The 26,052-nt window shown below is 41.5% G+C and overlaps 11 protein-coding genes across 11 annotated transcripts; 3 read left to right on the forward strand and 8 right to left on the reverse strand.

The window, feature by feature from the left end:
• On the reverse strand, positions 1 to 981 carry ATC70_000413 (uncharacterized protein; the record flags this gene model as incomplete). Its single annotated transcript, XM_064819829.1, has 2 exons — positions 1 to 200; positions 255 to 981. The coding sequence occupies 2 exons, from the start codon at positions 979 to 981 to the stop codon at positions 1 to 3; spliced, it is 927 nt and encodes a 308-aa protein (XP_064683749.1).
• A 528-nt stretch (positions 982 to 1,509) lies between these two features.
• On the forward strand, positions 1,510 to 3,348 carry ATC70_000414 (uncharacterized protein; the record flags this gene model as incomplete). Its single annotated transcript, XM_064819830.1, has 1 exon — positions 1,510 to 3,348. One exon carries the CDS (start codon positions 1,510 to 1,512, stop codon positions 3,346 to 3,348), a length of 1,839 nt encoding a protein of 612 aa, XP_064683750.1.
• Positions 3,349 to 3,659: 311 nt separating this feature from the next.
• Positions 3,660 to 4,697, forward strand: ATC70_000415 (uncharacterized protein; the record flags this gene model as incomplete). Its single annotated transcript, XM_064819831.1, has 1 exon — positions 3,660 to 4,697. One exon carries the CDS (start codon positions 3,660 to 3,662, stop codon positions 4,695 to 4,697), a length of 1,038 nt encoding a protein of 345 aa, XP_064683751.1.
• Positions 4,698 to 5,004: 307 nt separating this feature from the next.
• On the reverse strand, positions 5,005 to 6,990 carry ROM2_1 (RHO1 GDP-GTP exchange protein 2; the record flags this gene model as incomplete). The annotated part of the gene is made up of 3 exons (XM_064819832.1): positions 5,005 to 5,531; positions 5,606 to 6,800; positions 6,865 to 6,990. 3 exons carry the CDS (start codon positions 6,988 to 6,990, stop codon positions 5,005 to 5,007), a joined length of 1,848 nt encoding a protein of 615 aa, XP_064683752.1.
• A 1,247-nt stretch (positions 6,991 to 8,237) lies between these two features.
• On the forward strand, positions 8,238 to 9,456 carry SLA2 (sla2 Src-like adaptor 2; the record flags this gene model as incomplete). Its single annotated transcript, XM_064819833.1, has 4 exons — positions 8,238 to 8,271; positions 8,336 to 8,941; positions 9,010 to 9,224; positions 9,274 to 9,456. The coding sequence occupies 4 exons, from the start codon at positions 8,238 to 8,240 to the stop codon at positions 9,454 to 9,456; spliced, it is 1,038 nt and encodes a 345-aa protein (XP_064683753.1).
• Positions 9,457 to 9,484: 28 nt separating this feature from the next.
• Positions 9,485 to 10,247, reverse strand: ATC70_000418 (uncharacterized protein; the record flags this gene model as incomplete). Its single annotated transcript, XM_064819834.1, has 2 exons — positions 9,485 to 9,500; positions 9,577 to 10,247. 2 exons carry the CDS (start codon positions 10,245 to 10,247, stop codon positions 9,485 to 9,487), a joined length of 687 nt encoding a protein of 228 aa, XP_064683754.1.
• Positions 10,248 to 13,048: 2,801 nt separating this feature from the next.
• Positions 13,049 to 15,075, reverse strand: TPK2_1 (cAMP-dependent protein kinase catalytic subunit; the record flags this gene model as incomplete). Its single annotated transcript, XM_064819835.1, has 2 exons — positions 13,049 to 14,358; positions 14,412 to 15,075. The coding sequence occupies 2 exons, from the start codon at positions 15,073 to 15,075 to the stop codon at positions 13,049 to 13,051; spliced, it is 1,974 nt and encodes a 657-aa protein (XP_064683755.1).
• A 349-nt stretch (positions 15,076 to 15,424) lies between these two features.
• Positions 15,425 to 15,802, reverse strand: ALG8 (glycosyl transferase; the record flags this gene model as incomplete). Its single annotated transcript, XM_064819836.1, has 1 exon — positions 15,425 to 15,802. The coding sequence occupies one exon, from the start codon at positions 15,800 to 15,802 to the stop codon at positions 15,425 to 15,427; it is 378 nt and encodes a 125-aa protein (XP_064683756.1).
• A 145-nt stretch (positions 15,803 to 15,947) lies between these two features.
• HGT20_2 (Bifunctional purine biosynthesis protein PurH) lies at positions 15,948 to 17,136 on the reverse strand (the record flags this gene model as incomplete). Its single annotated transcript, XM_064819837.1, has 3 exons — positions 15,948 to 16,046; positions 16,117 to 16,302; positions 16,384 to 17,136. The coding sequence occupies 3 exons, from the start codon at positions 17,134 to 17,136 to the stop codon at positions 15,948 to 15,950; spliced, it is 1,038 nt and encodes a 345-aa protein (XP_064683757.1).
• Positions 17,137 to 17,296: 160 nt separating this feature from the next.
• Positions 17,297 to 21,272, reverse strand: HGT20_3 (Bifunctional purine biosynthesis protein PurH; the record flags this gene model as incomplete). The annotated part of the gene is made up of 8 exons (XM_064819838.1): positions 17,297 to 17,446; positions 17,507 to 17,655; positions 17,714 to 18,418; positions 18,473 to 18,887; positions 18,953 to 19,393; positions 19,476 to 19,979; positions 20,045 to 20,569; positions 20,628 to 21,272. The coding sequence occupies 8 exons, from the start codon at positions 21,270 to 21,272 to the stop codon at positions 17,297 to 17,299; spliced, it is 3,534 nt and encodes a 1,177-aa protein (XP_064683758.1).
• Positions 21,273 to 22,317: 1,045 nt separating this feature from the next.
• ATC70_000423 (uncharacterized protein) lies at positions 22,318 to 26,052 on the reverse strand (the record flags this gene model as incomplete). The annotated part of the gene is made up of 10 exons (XM_064819839.1): positions 22,318 to 22,351; positions 22,415 to 23,618; positions 23,687 to 23,765; positions 23,835 to 23,909; positions 23,974 to 24,440; positions 24,501 to 25,142; positions 25,202 to 25,386; positions 25,461 to 25,675; positions 25,744 to 25,886; positions 25,950 to 26,052. 10 exons carry the CDS (start codon positions 26,050 to 26,052, stop codon positions 22,318 to 22,320), a joined length of 3,147 nt encoding a protein of 1,048 aa, XP_064683759.1.

Genomic DNA, 26,052 nt, shown 5'->3' on the forward strand with positions numbered 1-26,052 from the left:
TCACCATTTTAATATGGATCTCCTTGCTTGATGTTGAAAACTATTGTCCATTGCACCGCGGTAGATATCTTTGATGACCTTTCCACCCAAGATGGTTTCTTCAATAATTGGGCGACAATGACATGTTTTCACTCGACCATACCAAATACCACGTGTGCCTTCATTGATATAACAAATGACATTACCAGCAATTTTATGACCTATAAACAAATAAATTAGTCCATGTAATAAGCAATTCAGTTGAATCAAACTACCTCCAATATGGCTCACCATAATCACTGCAGCATCATGCTCACTTAAATCCTTTTCTCGTAGCACATGGTCCAATTCTTGAGCCAGTATGGGTGCTGTAACACCACAGCGTTTATCTCGCTTTCTATGAGAGCACAACAGCATCAGTGTCTTGTAAGGGCACTTTTGTATCAGCATCTGTCCCATACGGTCATCTCGCATTATAAAATCAATGTCCATGGGTTCCTTGGGTAGTGGTGAAGCTAGAAAGAGATTGTAAAAATCATCTGCATCTTCACAAGTGACATTAGACACCAAAATGTTATCTGGAAAGATGAGCACATCACAGCTATTGGGTATCGTTGAGTAGGTAGACGCCATAGAAGTGTTGGTAACCAGGTTTTTCCATGGATTTGATTTATTACTGCTTTCCACATTGTATAGAGCGTTTGCAAATGTTCCCTCTTCACTCTCAATCTTCTTGGGCCAATCCGATACACCAGTTGCAATGAGAACATGTCTGCCATAGGGTTTGACGCTACCCAAGATGGGGAAGTCCATTTCAATGTTGAGGTAGGATGGATACTCTTTATGTTCTGAGCACGGATCAGCACATCCCGTACAATCATCGACATCATCATCTTGGCAGTACTCTGCAGGTGGAATAGATAGAAATTCAGGCGGAGGTAACAGGTCAGGGTTTCCAAATCCTGCTAATGAACCGAGTGATTTTTTCATATAAGAGACCATGATGAATTGCTCTTGCTAATGTATGATATAAGAGGAAAAAATGGTGAAATAATGATACCAATTCTCTCAATTTATATAGACAATAACGAAAAAAGGTACACCAATCAAATCAATCAATTGGTCCTTCTGAGATTCAAGGTTGAGAAGGCTCCAGCCGAACTGGCGCGCACAACACAGAGCTTACGAGTGGGCCTTTTCGGACCCAATAGTAAAAAGATTAATAAATCAACATGTTTGCAACATGGGGCGGGGAGAAGATGTCCGTCAGTATGTAAAACAGTAATAGAAACACAAAATAGGGTTGACATGCGCGCGGGATATGTCTATTCCGCCTCCCAATGCTGCCACAAAATATCCATCATTGTCTTTTAAAAGGTGGGGATGAAGCAAGTGACTACAGTTGAGTAAGCTACACACACTTGAACCGGCCCTGGTAAAAGCTTCCTCTTGCTTTTTTAGTTTGACGGGTCCGTTTTTTTTCTCTTACATTATCCAAAGGACATGCAACGAATTTTCAACGTTTGCAACATGCGAAGATTGCCTCGCATGGTTGTGAATAATGATATTACAATTGGAAATCAAGTCAAACGGTCACTGCCATGCCTCAGCTACAGCACCATTGCGCCGACATCCACATCCACGGATCATCCTACTACTGCTGCGATTAGAAACAAACATTTAGAGTGGCAAAGTTACCAGAAACTAGAGCCTGAAAAGCTAAAAAAGCTAAAGCGAGACGATTTCCTCAAGATTCGAGCTGATTTATGGGGACGCAACGACTGGGGCAACGAAGATCGAATTCTGCGAGTTCTGGACGACATGAAGCAAGTCGGCATCAAGTGGACAGTCTATGAATACAACGAGTATTTCACAGCCAAACTATTCAAGACACAGTATGCGGATGTGCTGGACATGTATTTGGGAGAATTCCAGAACTCCAAGGTGAAATTGAGCACTGGTTCGTTCAATGTCATTTTGGCTACCTATATTCAGCTCGACATGATCCCAGAGGCCATTCAGTTGATCCAAGAAGCCAGCACCCAGTACGATGTTGTGCCTGATATCCGAGATTTCGATCGCACTATGAGCCGATGCATGCCGAAAAACACACGAGTGAGAGAGCGAGCCAAGGAGCTGATTTCTCAGCATGGATTCAAGAGCACCAAAACACTCAACACCAATCTAATGCATCTGATTGACAAGAGGCGGTTTGAGGACGTCAAGTGGATCTATCAGCAGCAAAAAGACAAGAAGCTCGACATTTCAACCTACAACATTCTCATCAAGGGATTCACAGACGCAAGGCTCATGCGTGATGCCACTCACATGTACAAGGAAATGCAGCGTCATGGCGTAAAGCCCAATGCTTATATTTGCACTAGTATGCTCTCTATCTATGCTCACTCACGAGACGTTGCTTCTGCAGAGCAAGTAGTGCGAGAGACCATCCTGGGTGGACACAAACCAGACGAGTTCCTGTACAACAATCTGATCAAAGTGTATTTCAAATGTCGACTGACGCACAAGGCGTTTTTAGCCTACCAAGAGATTGAAAAGGATCCTCGGCTCAAGGTGAACGATGTGATATTAAACACCATGATCAACGGGCTCGTCATCAACCGAGAATTCAACATTGCAAAGATGCTGTACAAGCAAATGATAGAGTCATCGTACAAGCCAGACATGATTACATTCAACACCATGCTGAAGGGATACACAAAGACAGGTGATATGCTATCGGCAGCTGGCATCATAGCCGACATGTTCAAGCTGGGCATGGAGCCTGACACTGTTACGCTCTCCACACTGATTGACTCCATCTTTAAGACCAAGGCGCCCGCTTCAGCCGAGGACATGATTGAGACAATCCGACAGATGGGCATGACGCCCAACATCTATACATACAATGCCATTATCAATGGCTGGATCGAAAGTGATAAACTGGATCAAGCGGAAAAGACACTGGAGATCATGAGAGGAACATCACAGCTAAAGCCCACGATTCACACCTACACCAACCTGATTCAAGGCTACATCAAACATATGCAATTGGGCAAAGCCATGGAGACATTTCAGAGCCTATTGCGAAATGGAGTACAGCCTGATAGAGCCACGTTCAATTTCATGATTGTTGGATTCTTGAATCATGATCGATTGGAGGACGCTTTTGCTTGTTTGAACCATATGCTCAACATGAAGCTGAATCCCACCAAAGATACCTGGAGTCTGATACTGGATGAATGCTGTCATAAAAAAAATTGGACCATTGGAAAGCAGGTGATTGATAGACTTGATTCAAGCGGGTTTACCGTGAAAAATGAATCTCTGAAACGTTCTTATACCATAGTAAAAAATCATTGTAAATAAATAAATAAAGTTTTGATAGTGTGTGCTTGTGTGAGAATATACACTGTATGTGCGTGTGTGTGAGGGGCATGAAGAAAGGGGGGGGGGAGGCTATATATATACATATACATATATATATATATATATATATATAATCTCTCCTTTTTTCTTTTTTTCTTGTTTTCTTTTTCTTTCTCTTTCTCTTTCTCTTTCTCTTAGTTTTGCTACTTGTTTATTTGTCAACAAACAACAACAACAACAGCAGCAACAGCAGCAACCACAACTCGATTCTACTTGACAATACTACCTTTTTGAGCGACCTGACAAGGGGAATGAACACCACCGTTGACAAGCACACTGGTCTATTGGATCTGCCAAACGAATTGGTCATGTATATTCTTGCAAATTTCCTTGATCTGAGCGATCTATGGCGTCTATACCAAACCAACTCCCAGTTGCGCATGTTTGCTTCTACCGTCATACAGACAACTTGGAAGATAGACATGAAATCCAGCATGAAAGTACAGTGCAGAGCGGCATTGATCGCACTGCAAGACATGGCCACACAGCACGCTCACATTCCGCTATCCATCACCACCAAAGAGGAGACAGAAGATGCTCTTTTGACAGTTGCTGCTGGATACGATAGCGAGAAAGAACAGGTACTGCAACAGAAAATCATGAGGGGTATATCTTCTTATAAGCATAAATATGTTTTGATTCAAGACATTGATATACGAAACCGCATTCGCACAGCCGTTGGATTGATTTTTCATCACGCGGTTTTCGTATCTGCTATTATCCGATGTCGCCGCTCCTCGATCTCCTCCTTTTGTTGCTCCTCCAGCACCACAACCTCCAGCACCGCAACCTCCAGCACCACCAGCTCCTCCTCCTCTCCCCCTTCAACCTCAATTTCAAGTAGTACAGAAACAAGAAAAACAAATGATAATGATGCACACCGTGCATTGGCGATAGCGATGGTGCGCTTGCTGACCAAATTGGACACCTCTTTTGACTCTTATCACCGAGAAGTTACGTATACATTAGCAGACGAAATAAAAGCATTTTTGGAATACACAGGGCATAAGCTACTAGCGAAACAGACACGACAGACACAACAACTGCTACTGCATAGCATGTCGGCTTGTTTTGATTTAATGGGCGCTGCGCTTGTGTTCAAAGTATTGGGCGACAACCATGTTGATTATGCGGTACAGAGGACATGCGAATTGTTTGGCTCAACGTGCGGTAACTTTAAAAGCGTCCTGTTGACAGATTTATTGAATCATTGGCTCATCATGAAACGAGAAGTGGGTACAAGCGAGCTGTGTAGATATGTTCGAATCGAGATTGAAAAGACGGGTTAGTCGTATAGTAGAGCGAACATGTGTATATTTTTAATCAAATAAAATCTTTTCTTTTGCTGTATCAAATATACAGTAGTAGAGACTTTATTTTGCAACCATGATTTATAGCAAAAAAAAAAAAAAATTACGTATTATATTATTTTACAATGTTTGTGTATGTGAGATGAGGGCTGAGTTTTGATAGTTAGAAAGAGTGTGAGATATATATAAATGAATAAAGTATAAGAATTACTACTAGAAAAGTTACGAGAATATATAAGCGATAATAATAATAGAGAGAGAGAGAGAGAGATAATAATAAGATAGTTTACGACCAACTTTGTGGGTGATTTGGATTCAAATTAGACCCTGGATGGGCTTGTTGTTGCTGGTGCTGGTGTTGAACGATACTCGCGTTCAGTGGTGAGTTGGATCTGATCAGGGGTAAATGCACATTGGCGACTGCTGCTGCTGCAACGGCTGCTGCTGAGGAAGAGTCTATCTGCTGCAAATGCCTCTGATGTTGCTCATACTCTTGTTGCAGCATGATACGCTGCTGGATCGATGTTGTCGATGGAGAAGCTTCACGTACAATAGACGAAGCTGAATTTGAGTAGTAACCCATTGAAGTAGGATAGCCTGCCATTCTTTCTGTCGTGGGCTGTTGCTGCTGTTGTTGGCGATGGACGACAAGCGGTGCAGGCGAAGCAGGCACATGCTGAGGATAAGAAGGTGCCGTATTCGTCATGGCATTGGGATCAAAGTTAAAGTTGATGTCGCCTGTTGCTGCTGCAACTGCTGCTGCTGCTGATCCATTGTAAGTTGAAGACGGCGTAGGAGGGTGTGGTGTATACGCTATGATGTATCATGAACAAGTTAGCCCCTTGCTCTCTCTCTTCTAGCTTGGTCTCAAATCCTCTCTCACTTACTATCATTGCCACCATTGTAACCCGAGGACATGATCATATTGGTTGAATCTGGTATGGGTGGCGACTGTAGCATATCATTGTTGCCACTGTTTCGATAGCTGTTGTAATCTACACGTTGCTGCAACGAAGACGTAGAAGATGGGGAGGAAACAGGAGATGTCATTGTAAATACCGAGCTGACACCAAAAGAAAGTTGCTGATGGTGATGCGGATGATGTTGCTGTGGATGATGATGATGGCGCTGCTGCTGCTGGTGATAATGGTGCTGTTGCTGCTGATGATGATGGCGATGTTGCTGGTGGTGGCGGTGCTGCTGCTGAGGGATAGCTGAAGCAGACGAAGCAGCAATCAAGTCAGTAAACGCTCTTCTGTTTTGCGAAGAAGGCTCAGACAGAGATCTCAATGGCTGAGACCGTATATACAAAGTGCAGCTTGGAACCGACATGACCTGAATACCTTCATTGCGCAGAGCAGCCGCAGCTGCAGCACTAGTTCTTCTCTTTTTGCTAAACATATCGTTCTCCTGGTGGTGCTGCTTTACATTAGGTCTTCTGTTCTTGTCAATTTCAGAGTGTATCATGTCAAGTTGCAGATCTACCATCGAGTCCACCATTTGTTGGTTTGGAATGCGCGATAAATGCTTGTAGTTTTCCAGCATCTTGACCAACTCACCCTCCACGCAAGACGCCCAGTCTTCATTTGCAGCAACCACAGAGCATAGGCGAGTAGAAGCCATGACCAAACGTTGCACCTTGTCCACAACACCTTTTTGACGCATCCTTTTACGCTCTTCTACCAAACAATTTGAAAATCGACGGTCATTCCAGGTGATGTCTGGGAATTGCAGCTTGATAGTATCACGAATTTCATCTGTCTGCATATTCTTTTGGCGCGCGAGTTGAATAATACGGTCGTACACTTCTTGCGGCCAGATGGATGGCTCATTGTCGCTGAGCAGATGATTATGCTCAGATGCTTGTGGGTTCAGTGATTTGCGAAAGGTCCATTCGTTGGTCAATTCGTTTTCTGTGAGCACCACACGCCATTTGCACTCTGGAGCAGCAGTATATGGAGTAGACACATTTTTCAGTGAGGAGGGTCGTTTTCTCAGTGGTGGTGTCTGTTGTTGCTGAAGAGCAGCAGTAGCAGCATCCGAAAAGAGTGGATTATCATGTGTGCAATAGATGTAGATGCTCTGAAAGCACGGTGTCAGCTTGAGCGTGCTATGGGGGGTCTGCATTTGGCTACATACTACTTACTCGATTTGAATTGGGTTCTTGCTTGATCGAAAATCCGTATTCTTGACACGCTTCACGACAGAATTCAATAGCGTCTGTACTGGAGGCGAATTTCTGTTGTAATAATTGATCGTAGAGTGGTTCCATCTAAGGGAATGAATCAATACATGCTCTGATGTTGGGGTATTTCTATGGCTTACAACCGATAAAGTCTCTCTATCTATAGTCATGTTTGATTCATATATTACGCAATGGATCTCTCTGATTTCTTTTTTTTTTTTTTTTTTTGACAGCAGAAATGAAATTTCAAGGGGTGGAGGAGAGAGAGAGAGAGAGAGAGAGAGAGAGAGAGAGAGAGAGAGAGAGAGAGAGAGAGAGAGAGAAAGAGAGAGAGAAAGAGAGAAAGAGAGAAAGATAGATTAAAATGAAAGAAGAGGCAAGAATACAAGAAAGAAAGAAGCAAAGGAAAAAAAATAGGACCTTTACGAATTTCTATTTGACTCTCTTTGTTGTTGTTTGTTGCTCTTTTCAACCCCTTATTATTGGGAAAAGGAGGGAATGTGTGTGGTGTATAAACAGAAAAGTAAGGAGGTGGTGTGAGAAAGAGAAGTGTAGCACCCATAATGTTGGACCACAAGTCAAAATCCACGCCACGCTTATAGCAGCCGATGAGAAGCCAACATGTGCCGTGTATGTGTGCTCATCAGGGCTCAATGTCATGGTGATCTCTTTGGTTTGCGTGGGCAAAAGACAATGAAATGGCAAAAGGGAAATCTGACATGTTTGGGCGGGTGGATCCAATTCACCCCACCCAAAGGGAGTAAAATCAGTTTATCCTCCCCTTTCATCAAAGCCATCTCCTTTATTATTGACACATACATCCAAACCTTTTTATTTTGCTCCCCTTTCAAACAAATCAATCAAATGATACGGTTCAGGGGCATAAAAAAAGAGGGATCAAGGAGGCAAACCAAAAGGTTTTGGCGGGCTTTTCTCATTTGATGGATGCATCTCACTGTAGAGGAAATGATTTAATATGGAAAAATGCCATTTTTTTCATTATTCTTGACCATGATCAAATTTAGCTTCTTCGCAAGTGTGTCATTCCATCACCTCCTCAAAAATAGTCAGCATATGACTCATCTATTTACAAAACACTAGAAATCCTATTTAACCATATACAAGTTAGAATCATGCTCATGTCATTTTGTATACATGATTCAAGGGTGGCTTATCATCTTATCTGGAGAGCCAGAGAGTTGGGAGCATAATCTCGTTTTTTTTTCTAAGTTTGAATTTGACTGGATTAATAATGTAAACTAATGAGAAATGGGCCCCTTCCCTTCATCCGCCGGCTTGTTCTTTTTCATTGCATACACGCATTTCAATATATTATGCCACATCTCGAATTAATCGCTACATTAGAAGGTATACCATAGAATGACAGTAGTGATACCACGCCGACATTAACACTACACACTTGAAAAAAAAGGTCATCAAGACCGAGTTTGGCAAGCATCTTGGCACCCAACAAAGACTTTGCTAGCAACTTGCTCAGGCGATAAAACTGTGCGTTTATGGAAACCAGCTTCGCACAACAATTTCTCAGAATGGCACTGTGTAGAGACACTGGAAGGAGCACACAAGCGTACGATCCGTAGTGTTGCATGGTCGCCCACAGGCAACGAATTGGCCACTGCTAGTTTTGATGCTACAACCGGCATTTGGGAAAACGATCCACGAGACAACGATTGGGAATGTGTAGCTACTTTGGAAGGTCATGAAAACGAGATCAAATCCGTGTCCTGGTCTTCCACTGGCGCCTTGTTGGCTACCTGCAGTAGAGATAAAAGCGTTTGGATTTGGGAGGTGGAATCAGACAACGATTTTGAATGTTTGAGTGTGTTGCAGGAACACACACAAGACGTTAAGATGGTAGCATGGCATCCCAAGCTAGAGATTTTGGCTTCTGCTAGTTATGATGATACAATCAAGATTTGGAAGGAGGATGAAGATGATTGGTACTGTGCTGATACGCTGGAAGGCCATACATCGACTGTTTGGTCTCTTGATTTCGATGCAGAGGGCGAACAAATTGGTAAGCTATCCAGTTTATTGAGATGTGTGTGTGTGTGTGTGTGTGTGTGCTATTCTAAGACGTAATAGTGTCTGCTTCTGATGACCAAACGTTGCGAATCTGGAAAATGTATAAGCCCAACAACCCACAGGGTATTCCAACACACAATGGCGAGGCAACATGGAAGACCATCTGCACATTGTCTGGTTTCCATGACCGATGCATCTATTCAGTGTCATGGTCCAAGGTAAACAACTGCATTGCCAGTGTCAGTGGCGATAATAGCATTCGTATTTTTGAAAAGGTAAGGACACGGCGGTGGATCCATTCACATGTACTGATCGCATCTACAGGATACGGAGGCTTCAACAGACGACGATGCACCTACATGGAAAAACACAACCACCATCAAAGACGCTCATGGTGTATACGACATCAACGGTGTTTCGTGGTTCCCCAACGACCAGCATGCAGACTGGCTCTCGACAGTGGGTGATGATGGCCTCGTTCGTATTTGGAGACTGGTTCAAGACTAGTTTTTATTCAGCTGTGTCCATATCTCATTCAGCCATCCAGATATCTCGTTAATATGTGCCAATACTCTTTCTCTCTCTTTATCTGATCCCTTGAATTTCTTCATATATCTTGTAATAAACTTGTCAGGATGATATCTTGTTTGCTCTTTTCGCACATGCTTCTTCATTTCGCTGCTTTCTTTGGCGCTGTCCACCACAAACGATCGCACCGAGTCCAGACTGAAGGTTTTGCCAACAATGGGCCAAGGAATATCCTTTTTGTGTATCACATCCAACGAGTCCAGTTTCTGCCATTTTTCTGCATAATCTGATTTGCTGTTATTGATATTCTTTAGTTGCGTATAGGCTTGTTGTAGTCGTATTTGTTCAGCATGGCGTCTTTCTTGCTCTAGCTTGATCTTTTCTCGTTCTTGTCGTTTCTTTTCTTTCAGTGCTTGCCGCTTCTCTTCCGCAGCAATGTCGTCTGCGTGTGTGCGTCGATACATGCCATTGACAATATGCTGGCGGTATTCTTCTTCGGTCATGGTATCAGACGGTGTTGGCTGTGAGTACGTGGTATAAAATGGATCTTGTCCTTCGTCGTCTATCATGGCATCAAACAAATGTTCTCGCCAGGCTGTCTCGTCCTCTTTGTATGAACTAGAAGGTGGCACCCATCCACCTTCTTCCTCGTATAATGTAGGTGGTTTATAAGGCTTTTCTTTCTTCTTTTTGTGCTTTTTACGTCTTTCGTCATGGCGGCTATGCTTTCTTTCTTTCTTTTCGTGTTCTTTGTAGCGTAATTTGGGCATGGTAAGTGTGTGGTTGATGATAATGGAGAAGAGAGATGTAAAACAGAAAAAGAAAAATGCCTCTTTAGCAATAAAGGGAGTTGGAAATAAAATAGTCTTGCTTGATGTTGTCAGTGCGCTTCCTTAAGATCTGTCTTCAGTTGCAGGTAGAATGTGGAATTTAGCATGACCAAACCACAATGAAGTTACTTATAGTCAAGCGTTTTTCAACACAACATTTTTCAGCATCTGGTCCATCGATCTATCGCGTGTAATTACTCGCCATTAATAGGTTCTTATATAAAACTTGTTACTGATAACTAATCATTTTCAAAAATCACAAATTTCTCAACAGCAACTCGTTCTAACAGAAATCCAATTGTACGATCGTATTCTTGGCTGAAAGTTGGTGTAAGAACATGACGCTTTGAGAGCTCTAGCATCAATATTTTAAAACTGGATTTTCAATCGTTTAACGATCGATATAGAAAATCGATTTGTACAGTAAATTCAGAACCTGATGCAAGCTAAGAAATAGCACTACAAGAATGTGAATTCTATGGTACATCAATACCCGACAAAGCATGTTTAACGATTGGGAAACTCGGGAAGCTTGGTAAACCAGCTAAATGACATTGTAGGGCTTGCATTTTTAAACGGGGGAATATGCATGCTTTAAATTGCAAACCTTATTATTATCGAGCAAAGCAAGCTACAACTGTCTAGTCTTAAAGGCAAGATTCTCCAACATATCAGGTATCTATTGATCACTTAAAACCAGCAAGTTAATATGGCCCTTTTCGTACGCTCCGATCTTTTAAAATGCTTGGTCAAATTCATACATGTGCCGTGTACACATGCAAAGGCTAAACGGAGATTCAATTTCTATTATTCTAAATGATGATCCATGGGATTCCGAAATCTATCGACCTTAAAACTACTTGATTCTTGATAGTAAACACCCCTTCAAACTTATATGAAACTTGTGAAGAAATCAAAGGAAAATCCAATGATACCCATATCAAACGTTTGCTGTACATCATTCACCTGATATTTAATGAGATAAATTTTGCGATTTTTTCACTGTTTTCTAAAGATTAATTAGTATCTGTTATCAAAACATCTTGTTAATCATTACTAAGCATTGTAGATCAAAAAGTTTCCTATCAAATGAGCTATCGCTTGAAGCCCTGGCATAACTCTATCATGAAATATTGACAATATTGTCCTGACCAAAAAATCGTCACCAGATTTTTCGCTTGCTATCACAGGCAGATTTTGAAGGAAAATCCACGATTTTGCATAATACCCTTTTTTGGCCGTATCTCGACAAATACTCACCGTATTCGCACAAAATAAAGACCGTTCGATAGCTCTACGTTATATCCAGCATGGTGTAAAGGTTTTAGGCACCAGATGTATCTTCCTTTTATGAATTCGTTCAAAACCTCATATTTTATGAGCTACAAGCAGAGGATTTTCAAAACTCAAGAAATAAATTAATAAAAACCATACCATCGCATAGAGAATTGAAAAAGAAACAGAAGATATTAAGCTGGAAACTCTCGTTCACTTAGTAAAATATAGCGGTATGGTCCTCTGAAAATCGGTCATCTGGAACATTTTCCGTCACTACTCATTGGCATCGCCCTCAATAGCTCCACAACAAACATGTCCCAGTCAATCAAAGTACCCTCTACAACGTTTACTACTAATACATTCCACATTCATATAGTAATTTAAAAAGTGTTACTAGCAGTATCTATTCAAAATGAACTATTTTCTAAAATCTCCATTTTCTCAACAACCATGCTACCTACAGAAATTTGGTTTGCACCATTGTCTTCTTCAGAGCACAAGCGGAATTTAAAATAAAACAAAAACGCAGACTTTGGAGTTTAAAAATACAAAGACAGTTTCCTAAAATAGATAGAGGTTATTTGTTGGAAGAGCTCCTAAAATGACTGAAAACATTTAAATTTTTAGGTAGTATGAATCTGTTGAGGTAACTATACATTTTCTATATAATGGTCAACGGGCGTACCTGGGAGTTTTTTCTTTTTTTTTTTTTTTTTTTTGAATAAATGAGCTGGTTAGGCGATTTGCGTTTGTGTTTCTGTAAGATTTTTATTCCAATATCTTATCAACTTGAGTCACTGTTGAAAGAGAACCTAGACGGCTTCACTCTTATTAGATCTGCATAAAATGCAAATTGCCAAAAGTAGCTTCATATATGTCGTAATATACTCCTATATTCTTGTTTATTAAATGCTTTATCACGTTCTCTAATGTGCCAGTTCGTACCATGGAGTAATAATTGAAAATAATTGACATACAGTGGCTTTCATCATCTAGTTAATGCCATTTGGACAGGCATGAGAGCTTACAAGCAATTGTCTGATATTCACGTATACAGATTAACCTGGGCAGTGAAAAGGATAGGAAGAAAACAATTTGAAAAGAGTCGTGCGATGACTCTACGCTGTAACTCTTGGTAAATCATTCAAATGATTATTTAAATATTTTAATGGTTTGCTCTGTAGGCTAACAGATGTGCTGAAGCATCGAATAGTTATTAAAACGAAGTTTTTTAAAAAAAAAACCTAGCATGGCACCGCATCACATCACATATAGTATGGTCTTTGGATAGCATCATCATACAATGTGTACCACGTTCAAGAAAAGGTTTTTAGAATGTACTTTGTGTTTTTTTTATTATTACTACAACTGCTTGTGAATTACTATATAAAGTTCGCACTGAATCAAACCTTGTATTATGTTGCTGTAAGGTTTCCTTTTGATTATGACGAAGGAAGTGGTTATTATGTTGGTACATGACCTTGTTTTAGTCTGAGCCTGGGAGATATTCGTCTGGGATTCTCATCAGACTCAGACTGATCCGCATCGTCTGAGTACAATGGGTCGTTTTCCTCTAAATCAGGTTGATGATCATCAGATTCAGTTTGAGAGCTGTCGTATCCAGTAGGTGTGTCATCAATTTTGGTGGGAAGATCAGCAAAGCGAACACGTTTTGTAGTTCGACGACATAGTGCCATCGGTTTATTTGGCGTGTTGACAGATTCAGCTTGAGTTTCACTCGAAGCAGCATTGATTTTTGAAAATTCAGTAGCACTCTCGATGACGGTAATAGCATTTTTGGTGGATTGGATATGATTTTCAGAGGGTGAAGCTTTAGTGTCAGCAGATTCGATATCAACGGTAACGATTTGAGGGCGAGATTCATATTCGGGTGATTCGCCTTGATCTATTTCCGCTTTGCGAGTACGAATGAGTTCAATGATATCGGCTCTGGATTCAGTGTCATCTTCGTCGTGATGCAAGGATATAATTTCCACATCGTGTGTCAAAGACAAGTGTCGAAGGTAATAGGAATCTTTGTAGAGTGGCATATCACACGTTTTACAAAAGAATTTGGGTGTCGAGACACGTTTTAGCAAATGCGGCCGCAGCGCAGGATCATCCATTTTGTGCACGTTGCGGCAGTGTCTCTTGTATTTTTGCTTTGATGTGAATGTATGCTCGCACACTTTGCAATGATTGTGTGGATCGTATACGTCTGGTGTTCCCTCCTTTACAATTCTACTCTTCTTTTGCACTTGCATTTTATGGATTTTTTCACAATGTGTTCTAAAGGCTCCTTTGTTCTTGAACTTGTACTCGCACGATGCACAGTAAAAGTCTGGATTATCCAAGTCAGGTGTAATATCAGGGTTGGCCTTTCGTTTAAGAGGTGGTAGTTCCATATTGTGTTGCTTTTGTAAATGGTAGCGATGCATGTACTTGTTTCTCAGATATTTGTCGCATATCTCACAGTAGAATTTGGGGTCCTCGTCAATCACGTAGGTGGGCCTTCGCAATGGTTTCAAAATCATATGATGTGCGTTTTCCAAATGGTCTCGATACCTCATACGTGAGATGAAATACATGTCGCAAGATCGGCAATAGTGATCTGGATCACTAACAACAGGCTCCAGATCCATGTGTGTGAAAAGATGAGGACGAGGATGAACGTTGTGCTTTGCCATACGGTGTTCTACCAATCCTCTCAGATTTTCTAATACTTGATTGCATGAACGACAACGATAGTAGTAGTCCTTGGCAATAGGTTGCTCTGTTTGCCAAGGAAATCAGCGTCTCATTTCATAAGATCCAAATATAACTTACCTCCTGGAGGCTTAATGTCCACAACCTCTTCCTTTATGATGTCTTCCTCAATATTGCCGTCAGAAACATTCTCGTGTGCCTTGTCTGTCTCCATTGGCGCTGACTGCTGTTGCGTATCTGCTGGCATTGGCAACTCTTGTACATCTGCTTGCACTGATTGCTGCTGCTCATCTGTTAGTGCTGGCTGTCTCTGGGTATCTGCTGGCTCCTGTTGCTCTTGGGTATCTGGCTGCTCTTGTGTATCTACTGGTACTGATATCTCTTGTGTATCAGTTTGCATTGGCTGCGGTTGTGTGTCCATTGGCTTTGACTGCTCTAATGCATTTGTTACATCTTCTTCTGTTTGACTTTGCGTCACCTCTTCATCCTCCAACAAAGGCGCCATCCCTTCGTCCTGCAACAAAGCTTTGGCAGCATTCAAATCCTCTTCATCTTCTCCTTTTGTTCCATTATTGCTTGGATTGCTCATTGCTAGCTGATTTTTCACATTTTCTTCATTCAATAAGGAGTCTTCTGCTTTAATGTTTTGCGCGATCTCATTTTGTAGTATGTTTCGAAAAGTTGGTTTAGTGTCAAATGGCAGTGCTGCTGCTACTTCTTCTGTGTCTGAGAGGGAATCGATTTCTGGTGATTCTTGTTTCCCAAGCAGCTTGGCCTCTTCCATTTTCTTTATGCTTTGCATGTTCTCTCTTTTTATGAATAGAAAAGGGAGTGCGAAAAAAAAGGTGAAGAAATATGCTTTGAACAAAACTTTTTAAGCCACTTTTCATCGGAAAAGAAACGTTTGTGAAAAACAAACCTCAGCAACTATTGTATGTGTTCATGCTGAATGCTCTCCTTTTGAAGGTAAGCATTTCAATTTCATTTCAATTTCATTACAAACTCAACATCAACCATTACTGACATAAAACTCGAAAGGCGAGCATTTGATCAACATAGTTCATATAAAAAAAAAGCCAATTACATTATTTACAATATGTACAGATTTTATTCAATCGTTTAAAACTAGCAGTTTAACGGGCTCCCCAGTTGTCATTGTTAAAGTCACCACTGTTAAGGTTGTCATTGTTAAAGTCACCACTGTTAAGGTTGTCATTGTTAAGGTTGTCATTGTTAAGATTGTCATTGTTAAAGTTGTCGTTGTTAAGGTTGTCATTGTTAAGGTTGTCATTGTTAAAGCTGTCTCCCATACGATCGTTGTTGTTGCCACTGAGACTGCTCTGCATGTTTTGCTTGCCTTGTTCAACTTGTTGACCAGTATTGCCCATCTGGTTACCAGCTTGACCTTGGTTCTTTTGAGCCATACCCTCAGCCTGCATCTTTTGGTTACCGGTAGCTCCACCTACAGCCTTCTTGATACCACCAACAGCTTGATCGATTTTAGAGTTCATTTTGATTTCAATAAGATTTATTAAATTTAATTAAAAAAAAAGACAGTATTGAATTTCTCCCTTTTTATATACAATGGATAAGGGTTTCGCAATATGGGGTTATATTGGTCATGATAACGTATTCATGATGATGAATCACGGGATTTTAGGATTCAATGGCTCGGTTTCGCACAAGTTCAACAAGTCGAGTTTGATCTTCACGCGTGCATTTCAAAAGTGTTGTCAGAATTGGGATCAGTTGGGCCTAGGAGATGATGGATCCAGATGAATATCATTACAAATGTTTTGCATGAAAAGTGACTCAAGAAGCTTACCCTTGTACATTTTCTCTCTAAAAACTTGATGATGACATTACGAAGGTATTCTATATTGACGAGATCCTCTTGCACTTTGCTGATCTTTCGTACTTCATCACGCAATGTCTTGTTGATGGTTTTGAGGTAGTTTTCACGGATTTTTGCTTGATTGAGTTCATCCGATTGCTTTGATACAAGGCCAGTCTGGAAAAAAAAAAAAAAAAAAAAAAAAAAGTCAGTGACGATATCATGATAATATGATGGAGCCTGCAAAGTATACGTTACATGTTCAGCATTCATTTCATCATACTTTGTCTGCCAATGCTTCAAAGTGAGCTCTGTTTCCTCAAGTTTCACCTTGCAGTCATTATAGTGTTTGACAGTAATTGCTAAATCCTGTCTTGATCTGCATAAATCTTGGCTTAATTTAATATCCGTCGAATCGGTTGCTTTGTTATTGTTGTCACTACATTCTTGCTGTTGTCTAAGATGGCCCAATTCTGTGGATAGGGACTGTAGAGTAGATTCAGCTTGTTCAAGTGCGTTTTCAGATTCTTTCCATCGCTTTTCAAGGGTTTCTGCTCGCTCATTTTCGATTTGCAATGCGCCACGGGTTGCATGATATTCATCTTGTAGTTGCTCTAATTCTTCTTGAAGCGAAACCTGGGCGGACTTGAGTTGTGAGAGGGATGGGATGTGGTCCGTCTCGTCTACCCATGCGAGCAATGCTAGTAATTTGTCTTGATCCAAGAGGCTCAGTTTGGAGACAAGCTTGAGCAGTGTGGATGAGGACGAAGGTGATGCCTCTATGTCTTCTGATTCGGGTGGTGGTGACAGATAGCCTTGTTGTAAATTGAAGCCCTCCATGATCTTGTAGGCTTTTTTCAGTTCTTGGCGAGTTGTATCAGCCTCTTGCATAAAATGCAGCACATTCTTTTTCGATTCCTCTCTCTCCAGCCTCAGTTCTTCAATTTCATTTGTCAAACGAGCGACCTGCTCTTGTAATTGTTTCTTGTTGCTAGATGAAATCATCACCATGGGAGGAGGTTTTTAATATATATATTAAATCAAGTTTGATAAGAAAGAGAAAGAAAAAGGGTATAATATATGAACTCCAGTGCAACACAAGAATTAAATGAGAATAAATAGGGGCAAGGAAACACAAACAAATAACCAGCCCCTCTCGCAATACTCAATTTCATTGTGAAATTGGCTGTAGTTGGAATATTTGCTGGTAGAGAGGGTTTGATCTATCCAACATGGTGCCTAATATAAGCGCTTCTTTGGACTTGTGTCCATTTTGTAAACAATCAACGTTTTTCTCTTGTATTACTTGTTGTAAATGTCCCTAAAAAACGTGGTGTTAGTCGTTTTGGTGTGAGTGTAATTTGTGAAAGCCTCTGTTTACGTCAATGACACTTCTAATTTCGATGAATTGCTGTTCAAATGCAATCACGTGTGGATAATGGAATGCAAAGGCTGTCGGATGCCCTTCCCATTCAATCTTGAACTTGTGCTGAGAGCGTCTACCCTTTCTGTCAATGTAAAACGCGAATCCTTTCAATGGTATTAGTGTCATACGCGTCGTATCGAAGGCACTCGCTGAACTACTTACTGTCGTAGCAAATGAGATAGTCTCCATTTGGCACTGGAAACACGGCAATACGCTTTATTACCGGATTCATCTTGATTTGCTCATCGACCTTTTCATGTCGAGTGATAAACTCCAAGTATTTGTCTGACGGATCCAGTAAGCGATCCGCTTTTTTTGTCTTCATATCCACCGCAATGATACCCACAGGCGTAGTCAGTAGCAGCATGGAACGGGTATTGTCAATAGCCCACACATCGCAGGGGCTGTAGATTGGCTTGAGATGGGTTACCTGTGTGTTGATCAGTGACAGTGAGCTGGTGGATCGGATGGACAGTCTGCCCAACAGACTCTTCTTTTTCATCTCGGTTTTTGGCATGGAGGGCTCATACAGATCGATTTCAGTGCCATTAACAGAGGACGACTTGGGCACACAGATCAGAGTTTGCCCCAAGCACTCGCCCACATGAAAAAATGAGACGTTGGATCGTATTTTTCTTCCAAAATGCTGTATACTTTGACTTCCATCAGGTCTGCCATTGATAGTAATGTCCAGCGGGTATTGCCATAGTATGTGATCCGCTAGCACAAGCAACAGTTGGTAGTCTTCCAGGACATGCACTTGATATACTTTCTCTAGCGGTAAAATCTTGCGTGGTATGCCTGTGCCATTGTTCGGGCCAATGTAAAGCCCACCGTCTGTCGCTAGTAAATAGGATTGCCCCTGATCTAATTCGAATGGGTCAGTACATATAGCCCCATATTCACATTTAAAACACCTACCAAATATCACCATGTGGTGGGCTCTAATCTCTGCAAAAAACTCATATCGTTTGACACTGTCCACTATATCGAATAGAGGCTGTCGTTTAAGCTTGATTTCTCGCTGCTTTTGTATAATCTCGTTCCATGTCTTTCGGTTGTGCTCGGTTGGGGCATACAACGTATACATACTATCCACATTTCTGCCTTGATGAAAGAGTGTAATAGGTGCGCCCTGTTTGGGGCCACTATCCAGGATTTGGTTGTGTGCAGTGCTGGGAGCTATTCTGTTGTTGTTACTACTGCTAGGCGTATGTGCAGGTGCTGGTGATGCCAGCGAAGAAAAGAACAGTGTGCCAGTCGATTTCTTTCGTTGCAATGTACAGAGGTCTGGCAAAGGCGGCAGGATGACACCTAATAATTCAATGGGAATAGGCTTGTTCAGGAGCCAGTCAGTCAACATTCACTGCCTCTGGTTCATCAAGCCCAACAACTACTCACCCTCTTTTGAACACAGTAATGCTCCACTGCATTCAGCACTTTGACTTTTGCAGTCACCAGATAATGATCAAACAAAATGACCTGATACTCTGTTGAATCCATGCTTGCTGTCTTTCTTAGCGTGCCTTGCTTTATAATGCTTCTGCCTTGATCCAGAAGGCGCAGATCCATGATATCTCTTTTATTTTTAAATGTTAAATGGCGATGTATCTGCTCCAAATCAAATCGGTTCTTGGCTGCTCCAGCCGCACTGTTCACTCTCTGCAATAGCTGCTTGATGGCATTGATGATGCGTGGTATATTATCCTTGTCGGGGTGATTGGGTGATGTGCGAGCGTGTATCTTGTCCAGCAGCAGCGTGTACCTGCCAAGGCGAGTCGTGGGTTTTGTGAGGTAGCCATTCAGCTCTAATTTTCTCGATGAAGCGTCTCTTTCCGTTTGCTATGAGGCTATGTGGTGAGTGGATGTTTCCATACAAGACACACACACACACATACACACACACACAAAAAAAAAAACTTACCTCGGCAAATAGTGCAAATTTAGGATTGTTGTATCTCTCATGTTCGTATACATGTTTAGCCTGATGTTGTCTAGCACCGTAATAGACAAACGGTTCAAATTCAGTTGTAAAACGTTCCATGATATCGCTTATTTGTGACACAATAGGATGTTGAGATTGTCTTGCTCGAAGTGCTAGTGTTAATGCAGTACTAATGTTACGAATGTCTATGAGATTTGAAAAGACCTTGTCCAGGAATCGCTCTCGGCGTTGTATAGGGATAATGTCGCTGTTCTTGAGGGGCTCCATCCACATTTTGATCACATAGTCCAAGTCGTTCAAAAAATTCTCTTCTGTGTAAATCAACTCAAAGATGGTTTCTTGTCGCTTTCGTTCTGTCGCAGGCGTAGAAAGCACAATGTAGTCGTCGATGGTTTGACTCCATAGCTGCTGATGTTTCTCAACTTCGTAAATGTAGGCCGTCACTCGTTTCTCTCTGGTGTCTACACTATGAGGCCTTTTTCTCTGTCGACAAAGAGGGATGTGGTATTAGTAGTCTACCTTTTGCATACAGTTGCGTATATTTTTACCAGTCTTTCTCTTTTGGGACAGGTGTAACTGTAACACGGATGTATATTATCACAAGTGGGAGTATAGCAATGAGTGAGTTCTGTATAAATACCGTTGGGCAGTAGCAAATGGCTATTGCTGTTGTGATTGTGCGGCTGCTGATGCTGGCCTTGTTGTTGCTGTTGCTGTTGTTGACTATGACTTGGAGAGTGCGTGCTTGTGGCTGCTGTGGTGTCGGTATGAAGTGAATCATGATCGTCATCCTCTTCTGCCTCATCTTCACTAGCGTAGTTTCCAATAATGGTCGAAGTAACCGAAAAAGAGTTGTCCCAACCGCTGCTGTTACTGCTTGTCGTACTCGTGGTACTTGAGCTTCGATTGTTGCTGTGGAATAAGACTTGATTAAATTGATAAATTTCGATAATGTCATCAATGAGTCTATTTTCATAATTGACATCATGAAAGAACCGTTGTGCCTCCAATGCTCTGCCTACTCGCAATGCAAGTGAACGATCTGTTGTACCGAGAATCTCTTTCAATTTGTCCTATTATGTGTTGTTAATGGCTTTTGAAAACACATGCCCCTTCCTCCCTCCAACGTACAATGGCCTCTTTTCCATCAAACACATTGTTGTACTCGATGTCGTTTTTGATTCTGTCATTCGTGATAATGCGTCTCTTCAGTTCAAAGGCGATGCTAGATAAAAAGGCTCGGTAGTAACCTGATGTAGAAGCAGTAGCAGTAGCAGTAGCAGTGTTACTGTACATCCTGAACGCACCCTGCTGCTTATTCTCGGGTATAGCAGACAACAGTCTGTTGTTGGCCTTATCTTGATACAATGCAGTCATTTTACTTTTGTTTGTAAATGTCAATGGCGGTGTAGTGGTTGAATTATAAGAAGATAGGGTTTGACTGGTAACTGAATCAGATGCAAAGCTGTTTGCAGCAGATTGCGGCACATTATCCTGGACATGACGATTGTAGCGCTTAGTGTTTCCGTTCGTCAGTAAATTCGTATGCGTCGAGAATGACACAGATGATGTGGAAGGCCTTGGCTTGATGTATGGTTGTTGTGGTGATTGTTGCTGTGGTTGCTGCTGAGTCCTCGATGCAGTTGTAAGTGACCTTCTTAGGCCGAATTTTAATGTAGCATGTTGAAGTAATTGGCTGCTGTTTCTTTGTAATAATCTCGGCTTCTTTTCGCTTAAGTTGTTTGATGCAGCAATCGTTTGTGGTGGTAGACTCATCTGTCAAATATAATTATTGTATTTTACATGTATATTGAAATTATAGGAATCTCTTGTCTTCAATGATGTTGGAAGTTAAGAAAAAAAAAAATAAAGAAAGAAAGAGGGATTTGATAAGGATAGCCAAACTAACCAAGATTTAAAAAAGCTCGCCTCACCCCCCATCCCTACACGTGAAGGCTACACAAAGCTAAAGAGCTTGGTTAAAATCCGGTATATTAGTTACAAAAGAAGCCGTTGAAAGACATAGGCAATACTCTCTGTTGATGGCATGTATATGATCATTTACTTAGCTTTTCGAAACGCATCCATGTACTCAGAAACTGCAAATAATATCATTGCTAAACGTTGTCGTGTACTGCATGCTGTGAAGTTCTATTCGAGTATGATAGATGGTTTATGATTTATGAAAGACTTTTTTGCATTCGATGATGCCTTAGAATATAGATTGAATAAACTAAGAAATTCTATTAGTTGCCCGTTAGCTTCATTATGTTCGCCTGCTGAGCACAGGCTGCTTTGTTTGTTCAATGCAGATGACTTTGTTCCCATCTGCAAACCCTGAAAATGAGCATTGGTTTGAAGGTAGACTACAATGTGTTCATCATTGTTGTTGTAGATAGCTACACGATGTCTAATGCCATGTGAAGAAGTAAGAAACTACTGTATAGCGGTGGCGGTAGTATTCATCATATCAGCTACACCATACCTTTTCTATCTCAACATCCCTCATATTTACTACCTCTTCCATCTCCACATCCTCATTCCAATTGCTTCCTCCATCACTAAATCTTCTCCTCGTCAGCATCCACCATCTCGATGTCAATACCAATAGGTGCAGCCGATATTAATAATGCATCAAAGGCTAATCATTACACATCATTTATCTCAGATCAAGGAGCTGTGAACATGAGTAGTCTTTGAAAGTAGATGATGATAATAGATAGTATGTTGGATGTTTATTCAGGACGAAAGTTACTAATAGAGAGAGTGTATATAAAGATACAAAATGTGCAAAAAAAAGAGCAAGGCAGTAAAAAAAAAATTAGTCAGTTTCTTCAGTGTGGTAGCCACTACGTCTATTGTCATGAATGAAAGATTAGTCAACAGACTTCAAATAGCTCAACACATGCAAAACTTACCTCATTTCTGCTAAAACACGGCGAGCATTTGTCAATTCAGAATCCAACTTTAGGATTTTGACTTGTTGCTCCATTTCTCTACGCTTGAATTCATGAACAGACAACTTGTTAAAGTCAATGTCAGCTGTCTCGCTCTTGTTTTGTTCGGCTACAAGGTTCTTGATTTGTTTGACTAATTCAGCAGCAGCATCCTTGACACTCTTGGCGGCTAATTCCAAGCGTTCTTGAGTACGAGACATGAAGCTGGACTTGACACGAGAAGCAGATACTAATTGAGCAGTGGCAGCAGACACCTCATTGGAAGCAACAATTAGTTGCTCAAGAGAATGAGTCTTGCTAATGACACCATCGGCAGCCTCCACTAACATGTTTGTAGCTACAGCAACTGCCTTGGCAGCAGAGATCAAACCCTCGGTCCAACGATTGTGTTTCTTGTAGAAGGCAGCCTTGGATGAAGAGCCACGACCTTGAGACACGATTTCCTGTTGAGAAGCAGTAGCGCATTTAATGAGATTAGCAATAGCGTTGGTTAGAGCCAATACAGAGTTCAAGATCAATTGATGCACTTGGATATCAGTAGCAGAGAAAGCAGGATTAGCAGGACGACGCATCAAATCTTGAATCTTGGCAGAGGCTTCTTCAATAGCACGGGCAGCTCTAGTCATTTCTTGCTCAACAAGATCACCGACTTCACCTTCTGCCATCTTATTCACATCAGTAGCACCAGTCAAGATCAAATCTTCCGTCTTTTGCGATAACTTGGTAAGTGCTTCTTGGACACGCATGTCACCCTGAATGACCACTTCAGGACGTTGAGCAGGAGGCAGCATCTTGAGGTAGGTCGACATCACACTGCTAAAGTATTGAATACAAGCTTCAGCAGAGCCCTTACCCAAGTGCACCAATTCCTCGCCATCCTCATCCTTCATGACAAATTGTGTAATACCCTTGGCATGTTGAAGAACATCAATGATGGTATCTGAGAATTCAAGTGCACGTGTGATGGTGCCAGTGTGATCTCCAGTGTGGCTACCGTCTAAGAATTTACTGAATGCAGACATGAACTCTACAGAGGTGATACTGGCTCTTTCGATCATGGAAAGAGCCAATTCAGGGGTTGAGTTTTCGTTGCCATGGGAACCAGGTGCATCCAATTCATAAATGCTGTCATTGATCTTTTGAATACATGTGCCCAAAATGCAATCTGTTCAAATATGATGTATGTGGGTCAGTATCATTGCCACATTGGATTTCGTTTCCAGTGCAGCTTACCCAAGATTTGGTTCAATTTGTCGGTTTGTTCGCTCTCTAAACGGTCGAGCTCTTCTTGAAGATCTTGTTGTCTATCGTTCTATGATGGTATCACATAATCGTCAGGGCCTGATGTCATTGTTGTAACCCTTTGTGGTCTCTATTTTACCTGTTGCAACTCAGCAAGTTGTGAAAGACATTCATCCATACCAGCTTGTAACACAGCAATTTCTTCATCCTTCTCCTATTGAAAAAATAGTCATGGTTGGACTCTACTAGACAACATGTTTCTTATGTAAGCTTCTTACTTGACGAATGTGATCCGCCTCGCCTTGTTGGTCTTCAATTTGCTTGAGGAACTCATCAATCAAAGCTTGCTTCTCCATCAAACTGGCTTCGAGGTCTTGCTTCTCCTTGTTGAATTTAGCCAAAAGTGCACTGACCTCATCTCCTTTAGATCTGCCCATGTTTTGCATTTGATTACGAGCATCGTCCAATTCACGACGCAAACGATCCATGTCTTCCCGCTGGTTGCCTTGAAGACGAGCCAGTTCATTACGAGCTCTGTCACGCTCACGAATCAAATCTGCCAGCTCGATGTTTTTTGCACGCATGTCAGCTTGAACACGCTCCAATTTCTCAGTGGCTTCTTGGGCCGAATTGGCCTTGACTTGAAGTGCCTTGTATTTGTTCAACAGATCAATGTGTTCCTTTCTCAATTGACTGTACAATTTGGCCAAAGCTTCATACTTGTTCTTCCACATTTGAATTTCATCTGATGCATATACAGGTTAAACACACACACACATTTACTTCAACTGCACACACAACTTACTTTGAAGAGAACGGATCAATTCGTCCTTGGACTGATCTCTTTGTAAAGCATTTGCATTGACAGAAGCCAGTTCTTGTTCAAGAGCCTTTACTCGTCTATCGTATTGTTCCAGCATCATTTGGTTGCGCTCAAGTTGATTGCGTCCATTCAAGATTTGCATTTCGAGGTCATTGATTCTGCCATTTTGTTGATTCATCATTTGTTGTCTCATGAGCTCTTGTTGTCTTTGCTGTTCGAGCTCAGCCATCCTTCTTTGTTGATCCTCGTAATCACGTTGCTGTTGCAACTGCATCTGTCTAATTCGCTCTTGTTCCTCTTGTCTTTGTTGGGCTAAGCGTTGCTGCTCAGCGTCGTATTCACGTTGTTGCTGAGCTTGCTTCTCGGACCAGAAATCAATGACGGGTTCGGGCGACGCTTGAGCTGGTGGAGGAGGTGCTTCAATGCGTGCAACTTCAGGACGCTTGGGCAATTGAGGTGTGCTGTCATCGATAAGGGAGGGTGGGTCAGGAGAAAGTTTGGGCACGTTGATAAGACTGGTCAAGTATTTGAGGTTGGAGCACTCGTAGTAGAACTTCAAGAGAGCGTAGTGTTGAGTGTTGAACTTTTGTCTCAAAGGTGCAAGTGCTTCTGAGGCATCGAGTCCTGAATTCCGAAATCATGAAATGTGAGCATGGAGTTGAGACACTTCAAGTGCCACTTACTTTGATGCATGGCTCTCATCATGCTGGTGATGAATTTATAGATACCGTAACTTTCCTCGACCAAAGGCACAAGAGCAGCAATACGGCATTCATTGTTGGAATGGTGACGGAAGCTAGCAAACACCACCTTTTGGAATCGATCAATATGATCCTGCAAAGTCATCAAATCATTGATAGTTTCGAAACTGAGCAAAGCAAACCCCACGTCATGTTAGTACAAAAATCTCTTGTTCAAATCCAAGCAACAAAAAGCACTTACCCTTCATTTGGATCATCGATATTCTTCAAACTGATGTACTCTTCATAGTCAAAAGAGCCATTAAATTCAGGATGTGTACGATGGTATTGAAGCTTGTGCAATAAAAAGTCGACATAGGCACGAATAAGGGTACCGTAACCACGCATACCATCACCATTGACACTACGAGCACACGTCTCTAACCAACCTGTTTCCCGGAGAGCATCTTTGATCACCTTTATAGGTATATATTAGTCTCTCTACCGCGTGTACATAAGAAAAAGGCTGCTTTGTGATACTTTACGTTGGGGTGACCATCCTTGACGACTTTATGTACAAGAATAAGCGCTTTGAATGCTTGCACTTCGTCAGAGAGTAAAGGCTGAACCTTCAAAATGTTCCAAATAATGGCTGACGTTCTGTGATCCCAAGTATAAACGATACATTCTACAACGTGCTTGGATTAGATGCCTTCTTCTCTCTCACACAAAAACCCGGGCAAGGACTTACTTCGAACATGCTTTTGTTTGGGTGCAGTTTCTTCAATACTGCATGCTTTTTTGATACTCTGAGCGAGCTCGGTTTCTGCTTTTTCAGCAGACAAGTAGGACAT

Source organism: Mucor velutinosus (assembly GCF_035048745.1).
Source record: "Mucor velutinosus strain NIH1002 chromosome Unknown tig00000041, whole genome shotgun sequence".
In the NCBI taxonomy this organism is placed as follows: Eukaryota; Fungi; Mucoromycota; class Mucoromycetes; order Mucorales; family Mucoraceae; genus Mucor; species Mucor velutinosus.